This window comes from Gymnoscopelus braueri, assembly GCF_963280865.1.
Source record: "Gymnoscopelus braueri genome assembly, chromosome: 13".
Lineage (NCBI taxonomy): Eukaryota > Metazoa > Chordata > Actinopteri > Myctophiformes > Myctophidae > Gymnoscopelus > Gymnoscopelus braueri.
This window is the reverse complement of record NC_137615.1, coordinates 15,375,199-15,397,844: the sequence shown is the minus strand read 5'-3', so window position 1 is coordinate 15,397,844 and position 22,646 is coordinate 15,375,199. Positions and strand designations below refer to the sequence as shown.

The 22,646-nt window shown below is 41.4% G+C and overlaps 2 protein-coding genes across 2 annotated transcripts; both read left to right on the top strand.

Annotated features, from left to right (window-relative positions):
- Positions 1–8,216: 8,216 nt before the first annotated feature.
- tspan10 (tetraspanin 10) lies at positions 8,217–11,899 on the top strand (the record flags this gene model as incomplete). Its single annotated transcript, XM_080448169.1, has 3 exons — positions 8,217–8,309; positions 9,653–10,239; positions 11,509–11,899. 3 exons carry the CDS (start codon positions 8,217–8,219, stop codon positions 11,897–11,899), a joined length of 1,071 nt encoding a protein of 356 aa, XP_080304295.1.
- Positions 11,900–16,587: 4,688 nt separating this feature from the next.
- ccdc137 (coiled-coil domain containing 137) lies at positions 16,588–22,120 on the top strand. Its single transcript, XM_080446670.1, has 6 exons — positions 16,588–16,760; positions 17,610–17,758; positions 18,313–18,535; positions 19,028–19,110; positions 19,340–19,419; positions 20,064–22,120. Exons 1-6 carry the CDS (start codon positions 16,678–16,680, stop codon positions 20,307–20,309), a joined length of 864 nt encoding a protein of 287 aa, XP_080302796.1. The 5' UTR covers positions 16,588–16,677; the 3' UTR covers positions 20,310–22,120.
- Positions 22,121–22,646: the final 526 nt, after the last annotated feature.

Sequence of the window (22,646 nt, the reverse complement as noted above, 5' to 3'; positions counted from 1 at the left end):
CTTCCAGCTCCCGCCCACTTCGGCGATCACTTCCTTTCTGTAAACTGCACGTAAGCACACGACTGCACGTGCATTCGCACATGCATGCACGCGCAAATGCATGTCAAGTAAATTGGCAGATGTGCACAGAATGTGCACAGAATGTGCAAATCTGGATGGACATCTGTGCACATGTGTGTGCGCATAAGTTGACCATCGTTCACTCGGCCTGCCATTTTGCTCATACCACCCTCCAAGCATGACGTAACGGCAAAATGGCGGCCGTTTGAATACGGGCTATCGCCTCCTCAATGGAAATATGCTGGAAATATACTGAAGCATGTACTGTATATCTGGTACTATGACAAATGACCAAATGAGTCTTTACCACAGTGGTAAAGAAAATTCCCTATCTATCCTCCACATGTCTGCGACTGCTGTGGGCGGTGACTGGTGAAGGGCACCATTAAAGGTGATTTATTTAGTTGTGTGAAAATAGCCGATCTACAAGCTCACGATACGTCCCAGCACGGCGCTTCGTGAGCTTTTAGATCTGCTTTGGTGCACAACCAAGTACAAATCTGCCATATTCATTGCCAATGCAGCAGAGGAAAGGCTCCAGTCCAGCCGAGGTGTTTGATGTAGTGTAGCACTATAGATGTGGGCTCCAGAACGGCATTCCTACTGTCTACTGTAATCATCTGCTAAACATCTGTGCTTTACCAGCGCCAGCCAACCCCGGTCCATTCAAGTGTCAGGGGTGATCAGCACCATCACATCCAATACTTTGACTGGACTGGAGAGCCACATCTACACAATGAACTCTGCTTCGTTAACCACATGAACCCATAGCATTCCTATTCTGGGACGAACATTCAGTGAACATAGCACTGAACTTGTAGAAGTGAACTTGTAGATCGGCTATTTTTGAGCGAAGAGAGATTTGGTGTAGAGGGGAAAAGGGAAGGGACCAAGGATAGAGCCCTAGGAATCCTGGTCAATGAAATATGCCGGGATACGGAAATGGGAGACTAATAATGTACAGAAATAATTAGTCACACATCCCAAGAGTAAATGAGCACTGTGATATTTCAAGATATCATAAAACAAAACACAAACAGTACCCTTTATTGCATTAAATTATAATCATGACCATTCTGCCCATCATTACTGAGTAATAAAACGGATGTACATTTTCTGACCCATTACCAGATCAGAACAAGAACAGCCAGCTGGGTCTGTAGAACAATAATGTGGTAAGAAATCATGCTCCTGAGAGACTGTTTAAGCTTTAAACTCCCCCCAGCCCTGACTGAAAAACATGCTGTGGTCTGCTATGAGGAGTAACAACAACAACTAGACGCGTCGCAATTATGGGAAATTGCAAAGTGTGGTTGCGCCGTCGCCGGTCGCGGGTCGCCGCCGCCCGGACTTGAGGAATACGCTTGGAGGAATACCGTCGGAGGTCGCGTGACGTACCATTCGAATTTGGTGCTGATTGGATCCTGCGTTCGTGATACATGGCGTTTTGATTTGAAGAAATAGGCCCCTCCCACTAAAATAAATAAGCCCCTCCCACAAATGTAGCAGGCCAATGACATCGTCATGTCACTCCTGAGATCACCTGCTTTTCAATTTGAGAGGAGTGATCCCCCCAAAAATCATGTTTTTGCATCAAACGGTTACGTTTTGCAGAGTTGTGGCGCCCCCTATGGGTCAAAGTGGAAATGCTTTTGGGGATTCGTTGAGTAAACCACCCTCGACATGTGATTCAAATTTGGGATCGATTGGACGTTTCGTTCGTGATTTTTGCCATTTTTGGTAAAACGGGCTCCTCCCGCTAACTTTGGAAGCCAATTATGGACGAACGGTATTGACTATCAAAATTCTGTTTCGTCCAGATTATCGCATGGGTCCAGAGATCATGTGTACTGATTTTTGTGAAATTTGAAGAAAATATGTGGGAGGAGGAGCTAAAAGTGTGTTTTGAAGAAAATTCAAAATGGCGGAAAATCTATCATGACGCAAATGGGCGTGGCCTATATGGGGAGTTGCGTCATGACCCAAGGAATCTAGGGGGAAAATTTTTATTCTAGGACCTACGGTTCAAGAGTTAAAGGCCAAAACGTAAAGTGGGCTGTTATAGCGCCACCATGAGGCCGAATGGTGTGATTATTTATTTAAATAATTTCGGACTAAATTATAAACCTCCCCACCAAATCTGGTAACTCTAGCTCTTACGGTTTCAGAGAAAAAAATACTTGAATTTGAGTTTTTTCACTTTTTCATTAAAGTGGATGGGGAAATTTAATGCACTAATAAATCAATATCAATAAAACTATGCAACCAATCTCTTAGCAAAATACAAGTGCACGATTCCCGGTGAAGCCGGTCATTTTGACATATGGCACTAAATTGGGAAAAATAAACTGTGGGAGGAGATGCAGCCCGAAATAAAGTTTATCTAGAAATAAAGTTTCTGTAAAACAATAGTCTGGTTGCCCATTCTGGGCAACCACACTAATAATAAACTGGCTCTATGGAGGCTGAATGAAGTACACACCAGCCAGTACAGTTTTGAAAAACTGTTTGGCTTCATGTAAGTCTACAACACTTTATCATAGTATGTGGGGAAACAATTACATGATTTATAAGCAGTTGAAGCAAAATGTTCTCTTTAGAATGTGTTTTATTCCTAAAACAGATTATTTCGAACAGTTTTGGACGGGGGAACAGTAACTGGAATCAAAACGCTACAATAAAAAAGATGCATCACCCATTTAGTTTTACTATTTTTTAAACGGCATCCACAAGAAACCATTTGCCTTGTCATTTTTCAGGTGCAATTAATTTGTCAAAAATGTTATTTTTTAGCATTTGTTAGAAAGATTTGTAATGCAATACTTGCATTTCTCGTAGCCAGTGACACTTTCAAGTTCAGAAAGCATAATTCTTCGGGATGTAGCGAGTGTGCATGGAACTCTGTTCATGACTCATGGCTCAATATATAGCAAGGGTTTATTTTATGTATGACATGACATAATTCTGTTGCACTAGAGCAGAAACCCAGAAACATGACTGGACTCTGTTTGCTTCTATCTTCTGTCATAATGGTTTCCAGCTCCATTCTTTATGCTATACTGTATGGAATGAATGTAAGACAGACAACAGAAGGGTAGGAGCAGCACAGCAAAGATTTGCAAACAGGATAACAGAAAGACTGAAAACCGAACAGATATCCATCATAAATAGCTTGGGGGGCAGAGGGAAAAGGACGCAGAGTAAATGTTACATCACTACTTCATTCATGCAATTTACTGTGTATAGCAATGCACTGTGGGCGTCATATTCACTTTTTTTTTTACAATACTGCAGTGCAACAAATTCTGATGGGTATCCCTTCATTCACATGCATTGTGGAGACTGATAAATGAATCTGCATTGAGTCACACCATAATGAACTGGCAGATGATTTAGAGTAATACTAAGTTGAATTGAATTAGTATTTTTTGCTTGGAAATTCTATTATGCAAAAGGCTATATAAGCATTAAGCACCATCTGTATCTCCACACTACTGTATTCCCAGTTTTGGTCTGTGCTTTGACTCCTCCTGTCCCATCCAGCTTGATTAGGAGCAATAATTCCTTCCAGCTCCCTACAGCCCAGGCCAGCCTGCATGGGCCAGGGGAAAGAATGACAGCACATGGACCTTAAGTCAGTGCCAGGGAGTGAGATATCCAGCCCTCTCGTTCTGTTTTTCACCTTAATGTCTCTTCCAGTCTCGATCACATGCTGCTTGTTAATGACATATAGCGAGGTATCAGCTAACGACTATATCACGGTGATGGAAAGAGGGCCATTGCTGCAAAAAGTGTTTTCAAAGATTTTGCCAAAACAGGGGATTATCACACTTGATTATGTAGCGGTCAGTAATCACTGTGAGGGAACTGGGTGACAAGCAAACACTGGTCAGTTATGGGTTAGTTACTGACCTCATCTGCCATTAAAATATAAATCAGCGGTTTCTCTACTATGGTAGTTGCTTCCTTAATAGATGCTGCCATCCAGGAACCTTCCCGTGTGAATGTTTCTCAGTGATGGGAGCAGTCTGGAAGAGACATTTACCTGTATGTCTCAGAGACACTGATGGAACTCTAATGTTGGAACAAGAGAAGCAGATTTGGAAATAGTAAACTAAGAGAGAAAGCAGATAGTGGAAATCCTAACCAGAAGCCAAAGAACAACAGACACAGACATGTGAGAACACCTTTGAATGGTGGAGAGATGGAGGATTTTCCATCGCCCCGAACACAGGAAAATGTATCTCCTGCTCCAATGACACTCAGGAGATCAGGATATAGGACAGATTAATTCATTACCAGCAGGTTCACTCGACTGAAATGATTCCCAGTGCTGCCTGCCTGTGTGTGTGTGCGTGTGCGTGTGCGTGTGCGTGTGCGTGTGCGTGTGCGTGCGTGTGCGTGCGCGCGTGCGTGCGTGCGTGCGTGCGCTTTAACCACTTAAACTCATACTTACATAGTTGGCCAAGCAGTGTTAATTTTGTCGACTAAGACTAAGACTAAAAGACTAAGGTTTTGATATTTAGTCGACTAAGACTAGACTAAGACTAAACAATTTTCAGAAGACTAAAATAGAACTAAAACTAAATGGTGTGTTATTCAAAAGACTAAGACTAAATCAAAATTTCCTGTCAAAATTAACACTGTGGCCAAGGCACCTCAGGGTACTTGGCCTTTACAAAATCCCGGTCACAGAGTATGATCGCATTCTTTTGATAGTCTTCACATCAAACATTGAGCAACTGTAGTACTGCAGGCCTACATCTGCATTAATAGGTTTAGAAATTATTTTTGCTATTGATTTGATATCCGTTAGGAACATTTCAGATGAGCTTCGAAGCAATTGCAAAATGATTGTAATGGGGCTGGCTATCTATGTATGTCACTCTGCTCACAATTACTCCATACATTGTCATCATCAAAGCACAACACCCCACAAGTCCCTGAAACTTCATATATTAGATCTATAACTTAGTATCAGATACAGTATGGTGCAATTTGGTGGTCAAAGGTCAAGGTCGGCGATGAGCCATACGGCTCAACTATGCTCACAACAAGGGTGGAATATATATAAAAATATGTGTGCATTTGCATTTTTATATACTGTATGTGGTTTGTGCATGCCTGCATGTGTGTGTGTGAGTGTGGCGATATCTTACTCTGCTGAGCCAATAGAGCGAATAGACTTGCAGGAGCCGGTAATATTAAACCATTAACGAGCCTGGAGAAGTTTCTCACACTGAGTTGCCCGATAAAGAATAAAATTGTTTATGACCTAAGCTGCAGGAGTAGGGAGATGGCTGCTTCATGGAGCTGTTATTATAAAGCAACTAACAAGTCCATACATCTCCCACTTTGGCAGCAAGCACATCATATATTCATATCTATCATAATACACTGGAGTGTATCATAATACACTGGAGTGTCTCATAATCAAATACACTGGAACATTTCATGTATTTTAGTGACAATCTTCTAGAGACTGCTACAGAAGAGTAGTAATAGTAGTATATATACGTTGCATCTCTCTTCTATGTCTGTAGATATGGTTGATGAAACATTGATGTTTTTTATATGATCTTTCTGGCCATATAAATTCTAATTGCTTTTATGCCGGATGGTGAATATTCCTGCTTTCCATTGAGGGCCTGTTAATTTGTCTGTTGATTTGTCCAAATTCTGTTGGAGATCACATTCAGTTGGAGATCACATTTTCAAAGTATTGAGTGTTAAAACAATTTGTTTTCCATCGAGAACAAAATATGCCAAAGTGATGTGATAGCCTGTATTTTCCATTTGTGGTATACGCACTTTGTGAAGAGTGAAGACTCATTGTACAATCTCTGGAATCTGAACGCAAAGTAAAGGGTTCATAAATGCCAGGGTGCCCAAACACAGCAGGTGCATCTAATATAGGCTAATAATAATAATACACTTTATCCATCTGGACTGTCTATTGCCTGTTAGAGCCAAACTGTCTGTCACACAAGCCCCAGATATGCCAACTCTACCATGATGGATGAGAAGCTTTCAGAAGAGCTGCATCAGCGATGTGCACAGACATGAGAAGATACCCAAGATGAGGTTTAGGGCCATTCAAATATGTGAAAGTATTTGTCAAGCTATTTTAATTGGTATTTTTTGTGTGGCATGGATTCAACAGGCACTTGCATTCCATAGCTTTACATATCATATATGTAACGCTATGGATACATTCTCACTGTATTATGCAAATTCATTTTACCCATTAAGTTGACTTTTTCTCTTACAGTCCTGGCTAAATTGAAATCAAAACTGAAAAGCTAAAAGTTAAGTATCAGTTGGAGAGAAACATGATGTTACAGGCATGCACTTTTCTGATAAATGAAAGGATTTGCACCATATTCGTCATCCTCAACGGCAGCATAATCAGCATCATCATCAAGATTATCATCATCATCATAAAAGACAAGGAAATCCTGCTGATACAGGACTCAGTCATCATCCACTAACCTCTCACTGTCTTTCACAGATGAGGTTTCTGGTGGTATGGAGTTCACCTTTCAACAAGTGACTGTTTTATTATTTCTGAAAGTGGAAACAGAAGAACAGGTGGGAATGATTAACTGCCCTAGCCAACCTAACTCAGGGTACGCAATGGTGCATTCGATCCCGTAGAGGCTTTGCAGCGTCCAACACATTACAGCACTGAATAAATACCTAATATCTAGATTTGTTTCAATGTTTCCATGCTTTCATATCTTTTTAGCCCTGCTGTCAATCCGTCCTACACTTTCGGCCCAAACAACATATCTTGAAATATACTGGCTGCATTGCCATGGAATAATCTGTGCACCTTCAGTCTCCGCTGAGGCTGCAGCCTGGCCCTACTGGTTTAGGTGACCGCATGGCCTTTGGTCTAGCGCCACCCGTAGGCCAGGATTTCCCTTTGCACACAACAGAGAATAGCTATGAAACTTGCTGAGCACATTTATGCTCATGAACCAGAATCATTTGAGTGACCCCATGACCTTTCCTCTGGTGCCACCCTCAGGCCAAAATGTCAGCTTTACAAGCAAGATATCTCATAATCAAATAGGAACATGAATCCCAGCAGAATCCCTGCTGATTTTGATGAGCCGATGGTCATTCCTCTAGCATCACCCAAAGGCCTAAGGCACTTTGTAGATTTATAATTATGGTACGTTATTTGAATTCACAGTAAAGTTTTTGCTGTTGTTTACAAAATTGCTAATCCTTCAGTGAAGATACAATAAATATCAGTGGTTCCCAAACCACTGACATATTCTCACCCCCCTATCTGAGTTATAGACCTGTAAGGGTCCATTTGGTTCCTAACTATTAATCATTGACCTGGGGGACCCCCTGGAACCCCTCAAGGACCCCTAGGGGTTCCCCGATACCCCTTTGAGAACCACTGCAATATATAATATATTGGCACAAATAATAATCTTACATTTTTCATTTCCCCCCTTACATTCATCCAAACTAGTGAGAGTGCAGGTCTCTAAGGATGGCAAAGGATTGCAACAGTTCAAATCACTTTGGTCCGTTTGGGTGTAGCCAGCATGGATTTTAAACTGTGTTAGTCTTGTTAAATTACAGGCCTGTCTTGCTCCAGCCCTGAACATGCTAGGCATACTGTATACAGGGTAGTTACAGATTGCCTGCAATCTAATGACACTGACGCAACGTAAAATGATAATTTGATCATTACATCTAGACAACTTTGAAAATAGTCACCTGAGAATGACGCTTTAGCTGACCTTTTCATCAAAAGACTCCTGCTACTGTTACAGTGTGTGTGTGTGTGTGTGTGTGTGTGTGTGTGTGTGTGTGTGTGTGTGTGTGTGTGTGTGTGTGTGTGTGTGTGTGTGTGTGTGTGTGTGTGTGTGTGTGTGTGTGTGTGTGTGTGTGTGTGTGTGCCTCCTCACTGAGGCACGCTCTGGTACATTTCTAATCCCATCACTGTGACTCTCACATGATACTGAAAGCCCAGCAAGCCCGTAGCCCAAAGCTACGCACCGCATAGTTTTACAATGGTCACTCACATGGTCTCTGTCTGTAGTAGACGAGACGCCTCCATCCGCTCCATTTTACAGTGTATCTCTCGCACCAGCTAGGAGGACAGGGTGGTTCACCCAGTGGTTTACAGTATGAAGAGATTTTTGGTCATGAGAAGATTTCCTTTGCCCTGGTTAAAGAGGGATGCCACGCAGAATGAGAACACACCACTTCTACAACCAAGGGTAAGGTGCAACCTTTTCATTCAAGTTGTTCAGTGAGGTACATTCTTAAAGGGGAATGAAACCAAGTGGATTTGCTGTTTTTTTCCCCCTCTAAGACAGGGGGGAGAGAGAGAGAGAGAGAGAGAGAGAGAGAGAGAGAGAGAGAGAGAGAGAGAGAGAGAGAGAATGAAGCAAGGAACCCCACTACAATTGTCAAATTGTAGATTTTATAGATGGGTTCATAGACAATCATCAGTGTTGTGTTGGATTCATGCAGACATTAAATGTAATTAAAAAAAGGAATACAGTTCCTATCACACAAACAAGAAACTCTGAGAACCCCATTAGGGGTCCCGGACCCCCTGTTGAAGACCCATGCTCTGCGAATGACAGAGTAAACACATTGTAGGCTGTAACGCAGCTGCAGCTAATAAAATTAATAATGGGTGCGTAATGTTTTGTGCAAGCTTGACCATACTGTTGACTACTGTCAACGCTTGTCACATTGGCACACCTAAATATAGCAAACCCATTATTCATTGTATTAGCTGCAGCTGCGTTGCTTACATCACAGTGTACTATAAGGTCAGCATGACATGTGTTTACCCTTCTGTAGTTTTTAACCTTTACAGGACTACAAAAATCGTCCGAGGTTTCATACCTCTCTCTCTGAGCGGGCGCTTGGGTGGGCGCAGTGGTAAAGTGCCTACCCACCACCACAGAGGCTGGGGGTTCGAATCCACCGCGATGCATCCGGCTATGTCGAGCGTCTCTATACGAACATAATTGGCTCGTGTTTGGGGGAGGGGAAGTTGATAATTGTCACTCACTGCACATACTCCTATGGGCTGGGGCGGCACCTGTCAGCCGTGAGTGTTGGGCGGGAGGAGTAGGACGGAGCCTCTATATCCTCCCGGTGGGGGTTCCTCACTGGCATGTTAGTCGGTAGGATACAACAACAGTGTGTGTGGGGAGGAATTAATTGTCATAAGGATAATTCCTTTTAACAGGACGTTAATGAAAGTCCTTGCGGGCTTGTTTCCAATGAGGGCCTGTGAGCAATTAGGGGTTAAGAGTCTTGCTCAGGGACAAATTTCATTTCATCGACACACATGCTGGCGTGGCCTGGAATCATACCTGGGGCAGCCAGGGCCTCTGGCTCCCTAGGCGGGCTCACTAACCACTCAGCTATGGCCGCCCCTAATAACGATTAAATTGGGAAGAAAAAGGGGTAAAGAAAAGCACAAAAGGAAAATCTCTCTGTGTCAAAAATGACTGTGTGATTAATGGCTGTTTCACGGGGATAAGGGGGAAATAATTTTCCAGGACAACGGTGTTGTATTTACTCCTATGTCTTTCTGCAGGACGATTCAACAGGGGGTTCTGAGGAGCTTTCCGTTGTGGGGGCAGATGACAGTACAGAGCTCCAACAAGCAGGACAGAACCAAAGTCTCTCCAAAGCACACAGAATCCCCCTCTACCGCTCCCTCGGTGACTGCTTCTGGAAATACTTCTTGTTCGTGACCAATCTGCTCTTCTCGGTGATGGGCCTGTGTGTTCTTGTCTTGGGGCTGTGGGGCCTCATCAGCAAAGAGTCCTTTGCACAGGAGAAGATCGGTAGCCTAGGTACGGACCCTATGCTACTATTTGTGACTGTGGGCTTTCTGCTGTCCTTGCTCTGCCTGTCCGGCTGCGTGGGAACCCTGAGGGAGAACTCCTGCTTACTGAGGCTTTACTCCGCAGTGGTCTTGGTGCTGATCACAGCCCAGGTGCTGGCCGCCATCATAGCATACAGCTTCCAAGGCCAAATAGTAGTCGGCCTGCGGTCGGGGATGCTAACAGCCATGGCTCGCTATCAGGATGATCTGGATCTGAGGTTCATCACGGATGAGATTCAGACCGGCCTACAGTGCTGCGGAGCAGACAACTACCGTGACTGGGAGACCAACATGTGAGTACAACGAGACGGATAGCTCACAGCCAGGTCATGGAGAAATCAAGGTTCAAAGGTATTTATTGTCACATGCGCTGGTAGCAACACTACCCTGGAGGCATTGACATTCTTTGTAATGACGTCATGGACAATGTTAAAGGACCATTTCACCCATTTTCAACCTATCTTCATTTAGCCTAATTGATTCTGACTAATGCTCATTATAAGATGGTACCATTTATGTCAATTCGCTCTGTATCTCAGAGGAGGGCTGTGGACAGCTCAGACACCTGCCTACTAGTGACATCATCGGTAGTCAGGTTTGGTCATTTCAAACAAACATTTTACTATACTATTAGCTTGGAATCCCCTTCGATGATGTCATTGCCAGGCAGGTTTCTGAATTGTCCACAGCCCACCAATGAATGAGTAGACTTCTTATTATTGCGAACGCAGCGGAAGGAGGCGCGCCTCTCAAGTGGAGCTTACTATGAAACCGTGCTCGGCTTGTGGGTGTGTGTCTCTGTGTCTCTGTGTGCACTATTGTGTGCACTGCCTGTGTGCAGCCAAGTAAATGTCCAATATAGACGTACCATACATCAAATGAAAGGTCTTTGAAAACTGAACACACCTGCCAAGGTTGCGTTTAAGCCCGCCCCTTCCCCCGGAAGCCACGCCCCGGAGAAGGCTCCTAAAAACTCCCCATTGAAACCATGTTAAATGAAAAGTGCCCGAATCGCTCCGAAACTTTTTCTACCCCCCCCCCCTAAGTGGGGGTCTACAAACATATACTTCGGACTCGGATTTTGGCTCCGCCCCCCGGAAGTGGGTGAAACAGGCACTTCAAACACTTTGTTTAATTGTTCAAAAACATTCCGTTTTTTTTTTGTGAATTTGTATTTTTCTAAGATGCTCCTTTTTTTTTTTTTTTTTTTTTTTTAATTGGTTACTTTTTCTTTAATACATTTTTTTCATTATTATTATATTTTTTTGCGTTCGCGCGTCTTACTTGTAATTAGAGCATTAGTGAGGATATGAAGATATGGTTGAACATTTGTGAAGTTCTCTTTTATGTAGGCGGCTATACAATGTGGTACACTGTACCACAGTATCATAGATCAATAGCATAGTGAATATCACTATGATGAAGTCAGTTTATTTAGAATGTGAACAGGACATTCAAACATATCGACTTCATGTGACATATTACGCGCACCAAAAACTATTCCCCAAGGTCATGCTGTGATCCGCCCATCCCTGAACACTTCAACATTTTCCTTCCTACAGATATTACAACTGTTCAGCGCCAGGGGTGTTGGCGTGCGGCGTCCCCGCCACATGCTGTGTAGACCCTCTGGAGAACGGGACGGTGTGGAACTCCCAGTGCGGCGTAGGGGCCCAGATGTTGGATGAGTTTTCAGCTCAGAGTGTGATCTTCCTGGGTGGCTGTCTGGGGGGAATCTCCCGCTGGATAGAACAGCACACAGGGCTCATAGGGACAGTCAGCTTTGTGATCCTCAGTGTCCAAATTCTGACTCTCTTCATCACCACACGTCTCCTGGACACCATCCAGTGGCACAAAGCTAACAGCAGATATGCTAATGCCGGAGATAACCCCCACTACTACCCCATCCCCTCGCCTCAGACATCTTCCTCAGACCACAGACCCCCGTCATAGTGGCGACATGTGTGAGCTCACACCCACATGTGCGTTGCTAGCTCTTTGTAATATCTATGCAAACACACACACACGTGACTGTCATTAATATTGTAGGCATAGTTGATACAAATGGTTTTTAGAAAACTTGTGTTATGTGCTTAGTCATCACTATCAAGATTTATTTATCCTAAATGGGCACCCATAAAATATCATAAAACACAGTGAGCGTTGGATCTGCATTGTTTATTTTTACTTTTGTATGTGAACATGAATGCAAAAGAAGTCTGTGTGTGTGTGTGTGTGTGTGTGTGTGTGTGTGTGTGTGTGTGTGTGTGTGTGTGTGTGTGTGTGTGTGTGTGTGCGTGCGTGTGCGTGTGCGTGTGCGCCTGTGTGTGTGTGTGTGTGCGTGTGCGTGTGCGTGTGCGTGTGTGCGTGCGTGCGTGCATGCGTGCGTGCGTGCGTGCGTGCGTGCGTGCGTGCGTGCGTGCGTGCGTACATTTTAGCTTGTCCTAGCTTGTGTCAGTAAGCCTGTTATCTTTAAAGGCAGTCCATGCCTGCTGACCCCCGTGCTGACATGAGACTTGTCTTTCTATTATTGTGCTTTCTGTTATTTTGTAAGCTTATAGAGGAATGGTTTCCTGACTGGCATTTGTTCACCGCTTCTGGGTAATTTAACCTCCTTCAATTTCTATTCGATATTACCACCAATGTTACAACACTGTTGTAATAATATAGTATACAGTAACAAACTTGATATTTCCCTTGTGGCGTAACACCAGACTAGATTGCCTGTTTCATCTCTTCTGTTGAAATTAGAGTATCGCAATTGTTTTGAATTGTTTAAATCTAATCCTCAAATGATTACCAAAGTTCTGTGCTGGTTCTGTCTGAATATCCAGCATCTCTCACCTGCCATTATTCACTTTCAACCTGGTATTCCTATTTGTCATTTTAGGCGAAACTTTCAAAAGCTTTCAAAAACTAAATTTGCACTATCACCATCATATGATGAAGTATAAAATATGGCTTTAAGGAGTGGTGTAGTCTTTACCTTACTCACTACTAGACAGATTAGCGAAATACAAACTACTGTAGGTAAGAAATTCATAGTTTTATTATTTAATTAATTGTTTATGTAATCAAAGTTGTTGTTGTTATACCCATTGCAAAGTCACTTTGTGTGCTTTCAGAGGATCAGTTGTTTCTCACATGGAGTACTGATAAATGGCTAACCACGTGAGCTCACACTGAAGGAATGTGCTATCAGTGGATAGTAGCAGAGGCAGATGTTTTGTTAAATTACAATTACTTGTTACTTTCTTTCTAACATAATTTACTGCTGTGGTTGTTTTGCAACAACCATGTGGTGCTATGGTCTGACATAGCCACTTAACAATTTCACCACAGAATCTTATCTGTGTGAGCTGTGCCAAAGAATATCAGGACTTGGTTAATTTGTCTGTTTCATCAGAATTGAATTAATATAATAAATCGTACATTTCTAGGTCTGATTTATATTCTCCTTTATAAAAGGGTTAAGGGGATTAAGCATGTTCTGAAGGGAAGGGGAATTATTTCTGACTTTTAAACACTGATCATGACATTTTGGATAATTGTCAATACTCAAATTAGCACAGAGAATAACAGCTCATTAAAGCAAGTTTAAAATTACATTTGAGAGTCCAAAGAAATCCATCAAGGGTCATTTTGAGTTTGCGCCAACAAATCCACATTCCAGATAATTGTGGAAAACAAAACTCACACATTGCTTCAATTAAACATCACTTTAAAACCAGTAGCTTGAGACAAGCTCACTGCATAAGGCTACTCTCAGACAGTTGAATGGGTTGTGGACATAAACTTGCAACTTGAGAGTGAGTCTGTCAATAAACCAGTGGTATAAAATCATGATGTGCAGTATTGGGGGTAACGCGCATTACTTGCATAAATAATAGATTGCGTGATAATATTAATTTCATGTCTAACAAAGAAATGTAACACAATATTTTTTACAAACTGGGTTTCTGTCATTTGAAAAAATACTGCAGGTCTCCTAGCCCCAAGGTTATTTTGGAAAGCAACAACATGTGCACTAATAAATCTTTAATTATGCATTGCATAATCAACAGCGACAAGTCGTCAACACTGTGGTTTTCCAGCATAGATGACACACACAAAATGATCAGATCATGGCAGACATGCACTTGAGAAATTAAGCTGTGTAATTCACTTAACCACATGAACTCTAGTGTCCCTATTCTGGTCACGTCGTAATAGGCAAACATTCTGCAAAAATATAGGCAAACATTCTGCGAAAATAGCCAACCTACAAGCTTACAACAACACATCACATTGTGAGCTTGTAGACCGGTCATTTTCGGTGAAGAGAATTAGTGTAGAGCAGTGGTTCTCAACCACTGGTCCGGGGACCACCAGTGGTCCTTGGTGGGGTACCAGGGGGTCCCCAGCTAAATTAGTTAACATAGCGTCACAATCATTTTAACCACTTAGCTTTGGCTATTCAAAAATAGCAGATATACAAGCTCATAGCGCGGCACCGAGTGCCGCGCTGTGAGCTTGTAGATCTGCTATTCTTGAAAAATCTTGAAAATGTGTGCATATCTTTGAATATATATTTTTTAAAGCGAACATTTTTAACTCAAATCTTTGCTTCTGGGGGTCCCTGGCACAAAACATTTTCAGATGGGGGTCCGCAACCAAATGTATATGAATTTACCCTTCCTTGGCATGAAGGGTTGAAAACCACTGGTGTAGAGGGAAAACAGGACGTAGGGCCAAGTACCTAGAGTCTAGGGGACCTCAAAGAAGTATACTGTCAAGTGGTAAATTATGAGACTTGAAGACTATAGACAAGAACATGGAAAACAATGTGATCATTTGATGTTTTAGCATAGTAATCACAGTACCATAGGGTAAAGAATTGTCAAAATGAATTAGGCCTATTTGTAAACCCAAAAAGTTTAATGCAAGTGGTATTTTCACAGAGTGGGTTCCGCTCTCAGCAGTAGCACTGCACATTCATCAGCAGTCCGCCAGATTGAGTTATGTATCGCTGGTAAATAATCCACCTCATGTCTGGTCCATTCAGTTAATGGTTTATTATAGCTTGTGAGAGGAGCTACTTCTTGCTTATCTATCTACCTGTAGATCATTCTCTTTATCTGACACACAAAATCTGGCATGATCATGCACACATCAAGATCTAGTATCTTGTATCTATTTTGTGTTGTGATGATGGACGTTTTAATGCAGAATAATTTTAAGTCACTAGCTTGTCTTCTGTAGAAAGGAGTCATCAATAATATCTAGGTGTTAAGTAGTGTAATACTGCATGAGTTCTAGCAGGATTTGGATTAAGAGGCTAGCTAGCCCAGTCACTGTAGCTACTGTTCACTTACCAGGATGCAGAGGATTGCTGATGGCACACGTGTGGGGACTGGAGCCATTGGACTGAAGCCCATACATCACTAGTGGACTGGACAGCACAACATGAGGCCCTATGTGAGAACACATTAGAGTAGATGCTCAGATGGACACGGATGCCCAGCCTCCCTGTTGAAACACTGCATTTATGTTTTATTTTGAAATCATTTGTCTGTGCTTTTGAACTAGATTGATACTATGTGACACAGATGAACATGACCTTTCACATAATATTTTGAAGCTGCAAAGGTTTTGAAGTAAACATAGGATGTTGGGTTTATGAGGAATCATGATGAACAAGGTCATATCCCCAAATGTACTTTATTATATCTATGTATTGTAAAACAATATATGTTATTTTTAATTGCCTGCATTTGTAGATTATGGTATGAAAAAAGAAAAGGTCTCTATGATGCCAGCAAAGCCTCACTTACTGTAAAATCTGAGACTATTACGCCCCCTGGTGTTACCTTCGAACGAAAGCAGTTACAAAGGCAGTGATTACTCTGAATTTCTGGCCAATCAGGAGAACGCGCGGGCGCCGGAAAGAAAACCGACCTACAAGCTCACAACAACGCGTCACGGATGAGATCAGAGTTATGAGCTTTGTAGATCATAGACGTATATCTATGTTGTAGATCAGCTATTTTTGGCACGCGACACCGCAGTACGAAGAAGCGCCGGGCTTGGTTTCCGTAGGCTGGACCAATCGGGACCAATGGGCGGGACTAGTGAGGTTCAGTGTTGCCAAGTCCGCTTATTATAAGCGAATTTGGGCTTGTTTTTATGTAAAGTTGCTTGTAAAATTGCGGGTTGCGTTTTTTTGGGCTTCTTTCTAAAGTGTAAGTTGCTTATTTGGGCTTGTTTCCTAACGTTGTTTAAAACTTGTTTACATTTAAACATTTTCATGTTACGGACCCCCAAATTCATTGGTATTTGTCCAAACCCCCCCCCCCCCCCCGTCTGAAAATATTTTATGCCAGGGCCCAGGGACCCCCATACAAGATTGTGTTGTTAAAATGTAAAAAATAATAATAATAATAATAAGTAAATAAATAAAATCCAAAATCACCTATTTTCTTTTTTTCCTTTAAAAAAAATAGCAGATCTACAAAAAAAATCAAATCATAGGTTCAAATAACCTTAACCTAAAACCTCGCATCACCAGTCTTTCCACCTCGGAGGATTAGTTTTCATAGAGCTGGTTGCTTATTTCTCACAAAATACCTGGCAACACTGCTCGTAAGGTTGTGGTTCCTGGGTCAGAGGTTGTGAAGACAGAAACGTCCATGCTGTTCTTCACGTGTTGTTGTTGTTTTTTAAATAAAGTGTCAATGTATTAAAAAACGAACATGGGAAAGAATAAACCGATCAACAGTAACCCCAAGGCGTCGGGGAAACAAGTCGCTGGTAAATCCAGACAACAACAGCAACGGTAAGGTCTTCAGATGAGGAATAAATGAAGGTAATATTAGCCTGCTAGCTGTGAGCCACAACAATAACCACAGCTTTACCCATTCATGTTATATTAGTTGGTTCTCAAAGTGGGGTCCGGTGACCCCCAGGGCCAGGGGTCCTTGGGGGGGGGGGGATACCAGGAGGTCCCCAGCAAAATGTGTTGATAGCATCACAATAATTTTAACCACCTTATTTAACCTTTTATGCTTTGGCTATTCAAAAATCGTGAACATTTTTGCAAATCTTTGAATTTATGTATATATTTTTAAAGCGAACATATGCTAATACATTTTTGGGGATGATCACTGAAAACCAGTTGTGGAAAAAGTACTCCCATTTTTTTACTTAAGTAAAAGTATCAATACTGCAATATAGATACTCTGTTACAAAAGTAAAAGTACTCATTGTGCAGAATGTCATTTCACAACTTCAAAATGTATTAAAAAAAATCTTTTGAAAATAGCAGATCTACAAGCTCACATATCAAGACGCATTGTGAGCTTGTAGATTGCTATTTTGATATGGTCGCAATGGGGCTGAAGTGGTTAATGTATGTCTTGTAGTAATAATCTGAATCTACAAGTAACTAGTATCTAAAGTTTTCAAATAATTGTAGTGAAGTAAAAGTACAATATTTTCTTTTTTTATTTACCTATACTTGTATTATAATGTGTACTATACTGTATATGTTGGACATAACTTGTTATAGCCTAGTCTGGCGGAGTCCACCGCAACATTTTACTGCTGTGCTCATACACTGTTGGGTAAGTATGTGATAAATAAAATATTTTTATGTTGAATCTTGGGAATTGTGTGCACACTGCAGAGATGGGAAACCAAAGCGCGATGGGAAACCCACAAGACCAGAGGACGAGGACCACATCAATGACATCCCCTTCAGGCTCCGTGAGATCATGAAGAGCAAGGAGAGAATGAAGATGGGAAAGAAGTCAAAGACCATGAGACTGAAAGAAGGTCAGACTCAGAATCAACTTAATTGTCATATCACAGGTTTACTGGTGTAAAACAGTGGGTGATTTTTTTCTTTTTGTTCGTTCTCATCTCTTGTAGGCGTGTAACATTTAATTGAACCTATCGCTTTAATAGATTATAAAAAATAATCGATAATTTAATAAATGAGTCTATTCATAATCAAACCCTATTCTGAGCATGTCATTATAGATGACATTCAAAAAACATAAAAACGAGTGAATATAGCTGATCCGCAAGCTGACAACGCGTTGTGATGTGACGCATAGTGAGCATGTACCGTAGTTCAGCAATTTGAGCTATTTTTGCACAACACTGTTGTGTAATAAAGTATAATATGTTTGAGTGGTTAATCGATTTGTTAATATAATAAAACAATATTATTTCTTTTTATAAAAAACACGCTTCTCAATTATTAGATTAATTGAAAGAGTAATAATCGCTAAGAAAATAACCGATAGTTATAGCCCTAGTCGGAGCAGAACAAGGTACTGTTATTTGCCCAAACTCATCTCTTGTCTGCTCCATCCTTCATGCAGCCGCCCTCGCCAAAGAAAAAGCAGCAGCCTCATCCGGAGACATCCCTGTTCCACATTTCAAAAGAGGAAAAAAGGAGACTGAGAAAGCGTACGTGCGGCGTATGCAGACTGAATCACAACATGTACTCTTCCTCACAAAGAACCAGCTGGACAGAAAGCCTGAGCTGAAAGAGGACAAACAGGAGAACCCTGCATACAAGGCCAAGTCTGAGAAACGAAAGGGGTGAGTGCAGTGTTTCTACTAAGGCGGGGCGATACGACTTCAAATCTTAATCAGTAATAGTAGTAGTAGTTTTATCACGATTTGTTTCAAACGTTTCCCCCGATTACGCACGCACGCACGTGCGAGCGTGCATGCGCATATGTGTGTGTTTATTCCCTGTGTAAAGACATTCTGGGATGAAGGTGTATCAATCTTTGTACAATTTGGTCAAATAATGAACGATTATCTTTTTATTTTATTGTGAAAATAGCAGATCACAACGCGTCGATGCGATGCGTTGTGAGCTTGTAGATCAGCTATTTTGTACGCCACCATTGTACAGCGAAGTATAATACAATAATAATAACATTTCTTCCCCCTTAAATATAAATCAGTTTGATTCATATCACGTATCACCTATAAATCAGGCTTAACTGTAACTACAGTTACTTCCTTTTACAAAGCTATGGCTCTGTTATATTTATCATTTGGTTCACTTCTGTCTTGTTACAGCCATGATCAAGTGAGACAGCAGAAGTTAAAGGAGAGGAAACTAGGCAAACAAGTGGACAAGATGGAAAAAGAGGATCGGATAGGTACTGTAATAGTTTTTTATTGAACTGTCATCTATTATATACATTGTGTACACGGTACGTAACTGTCTTTCACTCATATATGCATATATATTAGGGTTTGGCCGCTGTCATATCAGCTGACCCTAGGATATCACCCTCAAGGTCCTTTTGTCACCCCCTCACCCACTGCAAATAAAGGCTGACGATATGTGACTAAAATATACATTCTTCTGCCTCTACTGTGCGATAGATGAAGTTGCCTTTGGTGAAGTTGCAATGGCCCCGCCCTCTTTGACTGTCAAACCCAGAAGGGCTCCAGTTAAAGGCCAGGTACGTAATTCTACAGGACTGTATAACACAGTCAATTTAACTTATTAAAACTGAGAAAGCATCTGTGTCATTTTAGGTTTTAGCGTTGGCTATTCGAAATTAGCAGATGTACAAGCTCACAACGCATCGCTTTGTGCCGTGCTGCGAGCTGGTACATCTGCTATTTCTGAACATTTTTGAACAATCATGAAAATGTTGAATCATTTTTAATTACGAAAAGGTTTGAGAACTACTGATTTAGAAGGCATTTGTAGAATGGTCCTCAGGTCCTAAAGGAGTAATTCACCCCCCCCAAAAAATCTAATTTTCTATCAATTACACACCCCATGAAGCCTTGAATTCATGGATATTTTTTTGTTTTTGTCGCATTCCTAAGCCAATAATTTGATAACCGGTAGGAGACCCAAAGAGTCTCCATTGAGTCTCCTACCGGAGTCTCCGCTGGTCATCAAATTATTGGCTTAGGAATGCGACAAAAACAAAAGAATATCCATGACTTCAAGGCTTCATGGGGTGTGTAATTGATCGAAAATGTGTCACTTTTTGGGTGAACTACTCCTTTTTAAAGGCTTGAGCTTTGGTTAAAAAGAAAACAAAAACACAAACTCCTTCTGAGGTCTTTCTTTTCCCCCTTCAATCACCAGAATGCACCAAAGGCCCTGCTCCTCAACTCCCTCCTGGGGCATACGGTAGCCTCCACAGCCAAGCCGTCCATGGCCAGACAGCGGATGATGGAGGAGGAGAGGGTGCGAGCGGTGGAGGCCTATCGTCATCTGAAGATGCTCAAGCAGCAGCAGTGGGCGGCCAGAAACTCGGTGGGCGGCAAGAAACTCAAGCAGCAGGAGTGGGCGGCCAAGGCTGCAGGTCTGGAGAAGCTGAAGAACCTGTGAAGCCTCGTTAATTGTTCATTTTAAACTCTTGGATGCATTTTAATGTGTAGCCTTAATCCATTAAGACCGGGAACGCATCTGACTCATTTTGAGATTTCTTTGGCTATTCAAAAATAGCAGATCTACAAGCTGGTCTGAAACAATTCTATTTTATTTAGAACTTTTTTGACGGTTCACCCTGGCCTGTCTGACAGTGTAATGCCTAAGTCGTACTTCGTCACATGGCAGTGTATAGATCAGGCTTAATAAGTGCTTATTTTGGAGCAGTTATTTTCGGTGCAGTTAGTTGTGTGTAACTTGTTTCCTCGTTCATTCAGAGCAGTTACTTTTGTCCGTTCTGAAAATTTGACTTAAATGGTTTTAATAGTATGTTGTACAGTTGTGTTTCCTTCTCCACTGAACCATTGTTCTTATAGCTTATAGATCTGCAATTGTTTTTGAAAAAACTTTTTTGAATATATGTATATATGTTTTAAAGCGAACATTTTTAACTCCGTTCTGTGCTTCTGGGGGTCCCTGGAACAACATATTTTGAGATGGGGGTCCTCGGCCAAATACATATCATTTTGGGGGTCCTTGACATTGAATAGTTGGAGCACCACTGATATAGCAACATACTTTTAGGATTTAGAAAACATTTTTAGATATGTATTTGGCCGTAGACCCCCATCTCAAAATATGTTGTTCCAGGGACCCCCCAGAAGCAAAGATTTGAGTTAAAAATGTTTGCTTTAAAAAAATATATATATTCAAAGATTTGCACACATTATTATAAAAAAAAATAGCAGATCTACAAGTTCATAGCTTATACTGTAGATCTAGTGTGTGTGATGACATGAGCTTGTATGTCTGCTATTCTTTGAATAGCCAAAGAAATCTACAATGACACAGATGGCCCGGATTGAATGGGTTAAATGGGAACTGATACATCACATGAACTCTGAAATGAGCAGCTCACTACTGTGTTGTTGTTGTACATGCACACAATGCCTGTCAAAGGCGGGTGAGCACTGGTGTTTGCTGTGTGTTTTCCCATTCGTTTACCTTCAGTCACAGGAAACGTCAGGAAAACTGTTGACAGACTCATTTGCACCAGACGGGAGAGAGATCATATCTGAGTGAACACGTCATCATCAGGCTTGAAACACAACAGGATTTTCTGTTGTCAACTTTTGCCTGTAATGTACATTGTCGACCCACTAGGTGGCAGTCCAATAGAAAGATAAATGTATACCTTTTTGTAGTTGATGGTATTTGTATGGAAAGCTGTACTGGACAAAACATGTTGAATTCATTATCATTATTGATTATTATAAATATTTATCAATAACTTTCCAATTTGACTTTGTTTTAACTTTGTTTTGGTTTTGCTCTTAGTCACTTCATTGTCTGGTGCTAAAGTGCAAATAGAGGCCTTCTGAATTCACTCCATTGAATGTCCATTGTGTAAAATGAAGCCGTTTCTCTCTTGTATACAGTATACATTTGGGCATCACATTTCTGTTAGCCATTAGCCAGAGTACACTAAGTCACATACAGCTTATAAATACAAAACTCTTATTAGAGCCTGGCACAGCTATTTACATTTGTAATCCCTTAAAGGCTGAACCTCTCTTCTCATTCCAGGCATGAATGAAGGCTTTGTTTGACTATCGACTGCATGGCCAAACAATGCTGTGAACCAAAGCCATTTCAGGTTGTTTGGTATTATTCTGAAATGTTTTGTTTTTCAAAGATTGCTCGGGTTACATCGTCATAACAAATATTCTGGAATTGAATACTAATATTAGTCTTTGATAATGTGTTTGTTTTTTACATGCTGGTTTATTTCTCTGAAGAATGAATCTCAATATAATAGGCTTTTACAGCTGAATCACTCTGGCGTCTATTTGATCAACTTGTGACTGCGATGACATATTTGTACGTCCAAGATTGTGTACATACTGTGCGTTGCCATAGTGATGAGGAAGTGCAGCGAGTGGGAACAGATGCTTGTGATCAGTGGGGCTCAGCTCTTCTGAGCTGAGCCCAACCACTCCATTGGTCAAATAACGACCATGCGCACAAGACAGCGTGTTATATATTGCTTTTAAGTTGTCTTGTAAATTTGACATTAAGTGTTTTCATGGGCCAGGAACAAATTCCTCTCGTGTAGTCCATCACATGATTCCAAACATTCACTGTGTAGGTGAAATGCCACCTCTCTCAAGAGGAAATTGATCAGTTACCTATTGATGAGATAGTGAGTGACTGATGGTATGGTAAGGGTTGTAATGGGTGTACACATGTAAACAGATGGACCCACCACGGTCCATTTGTTTACATTTGTACACAGAG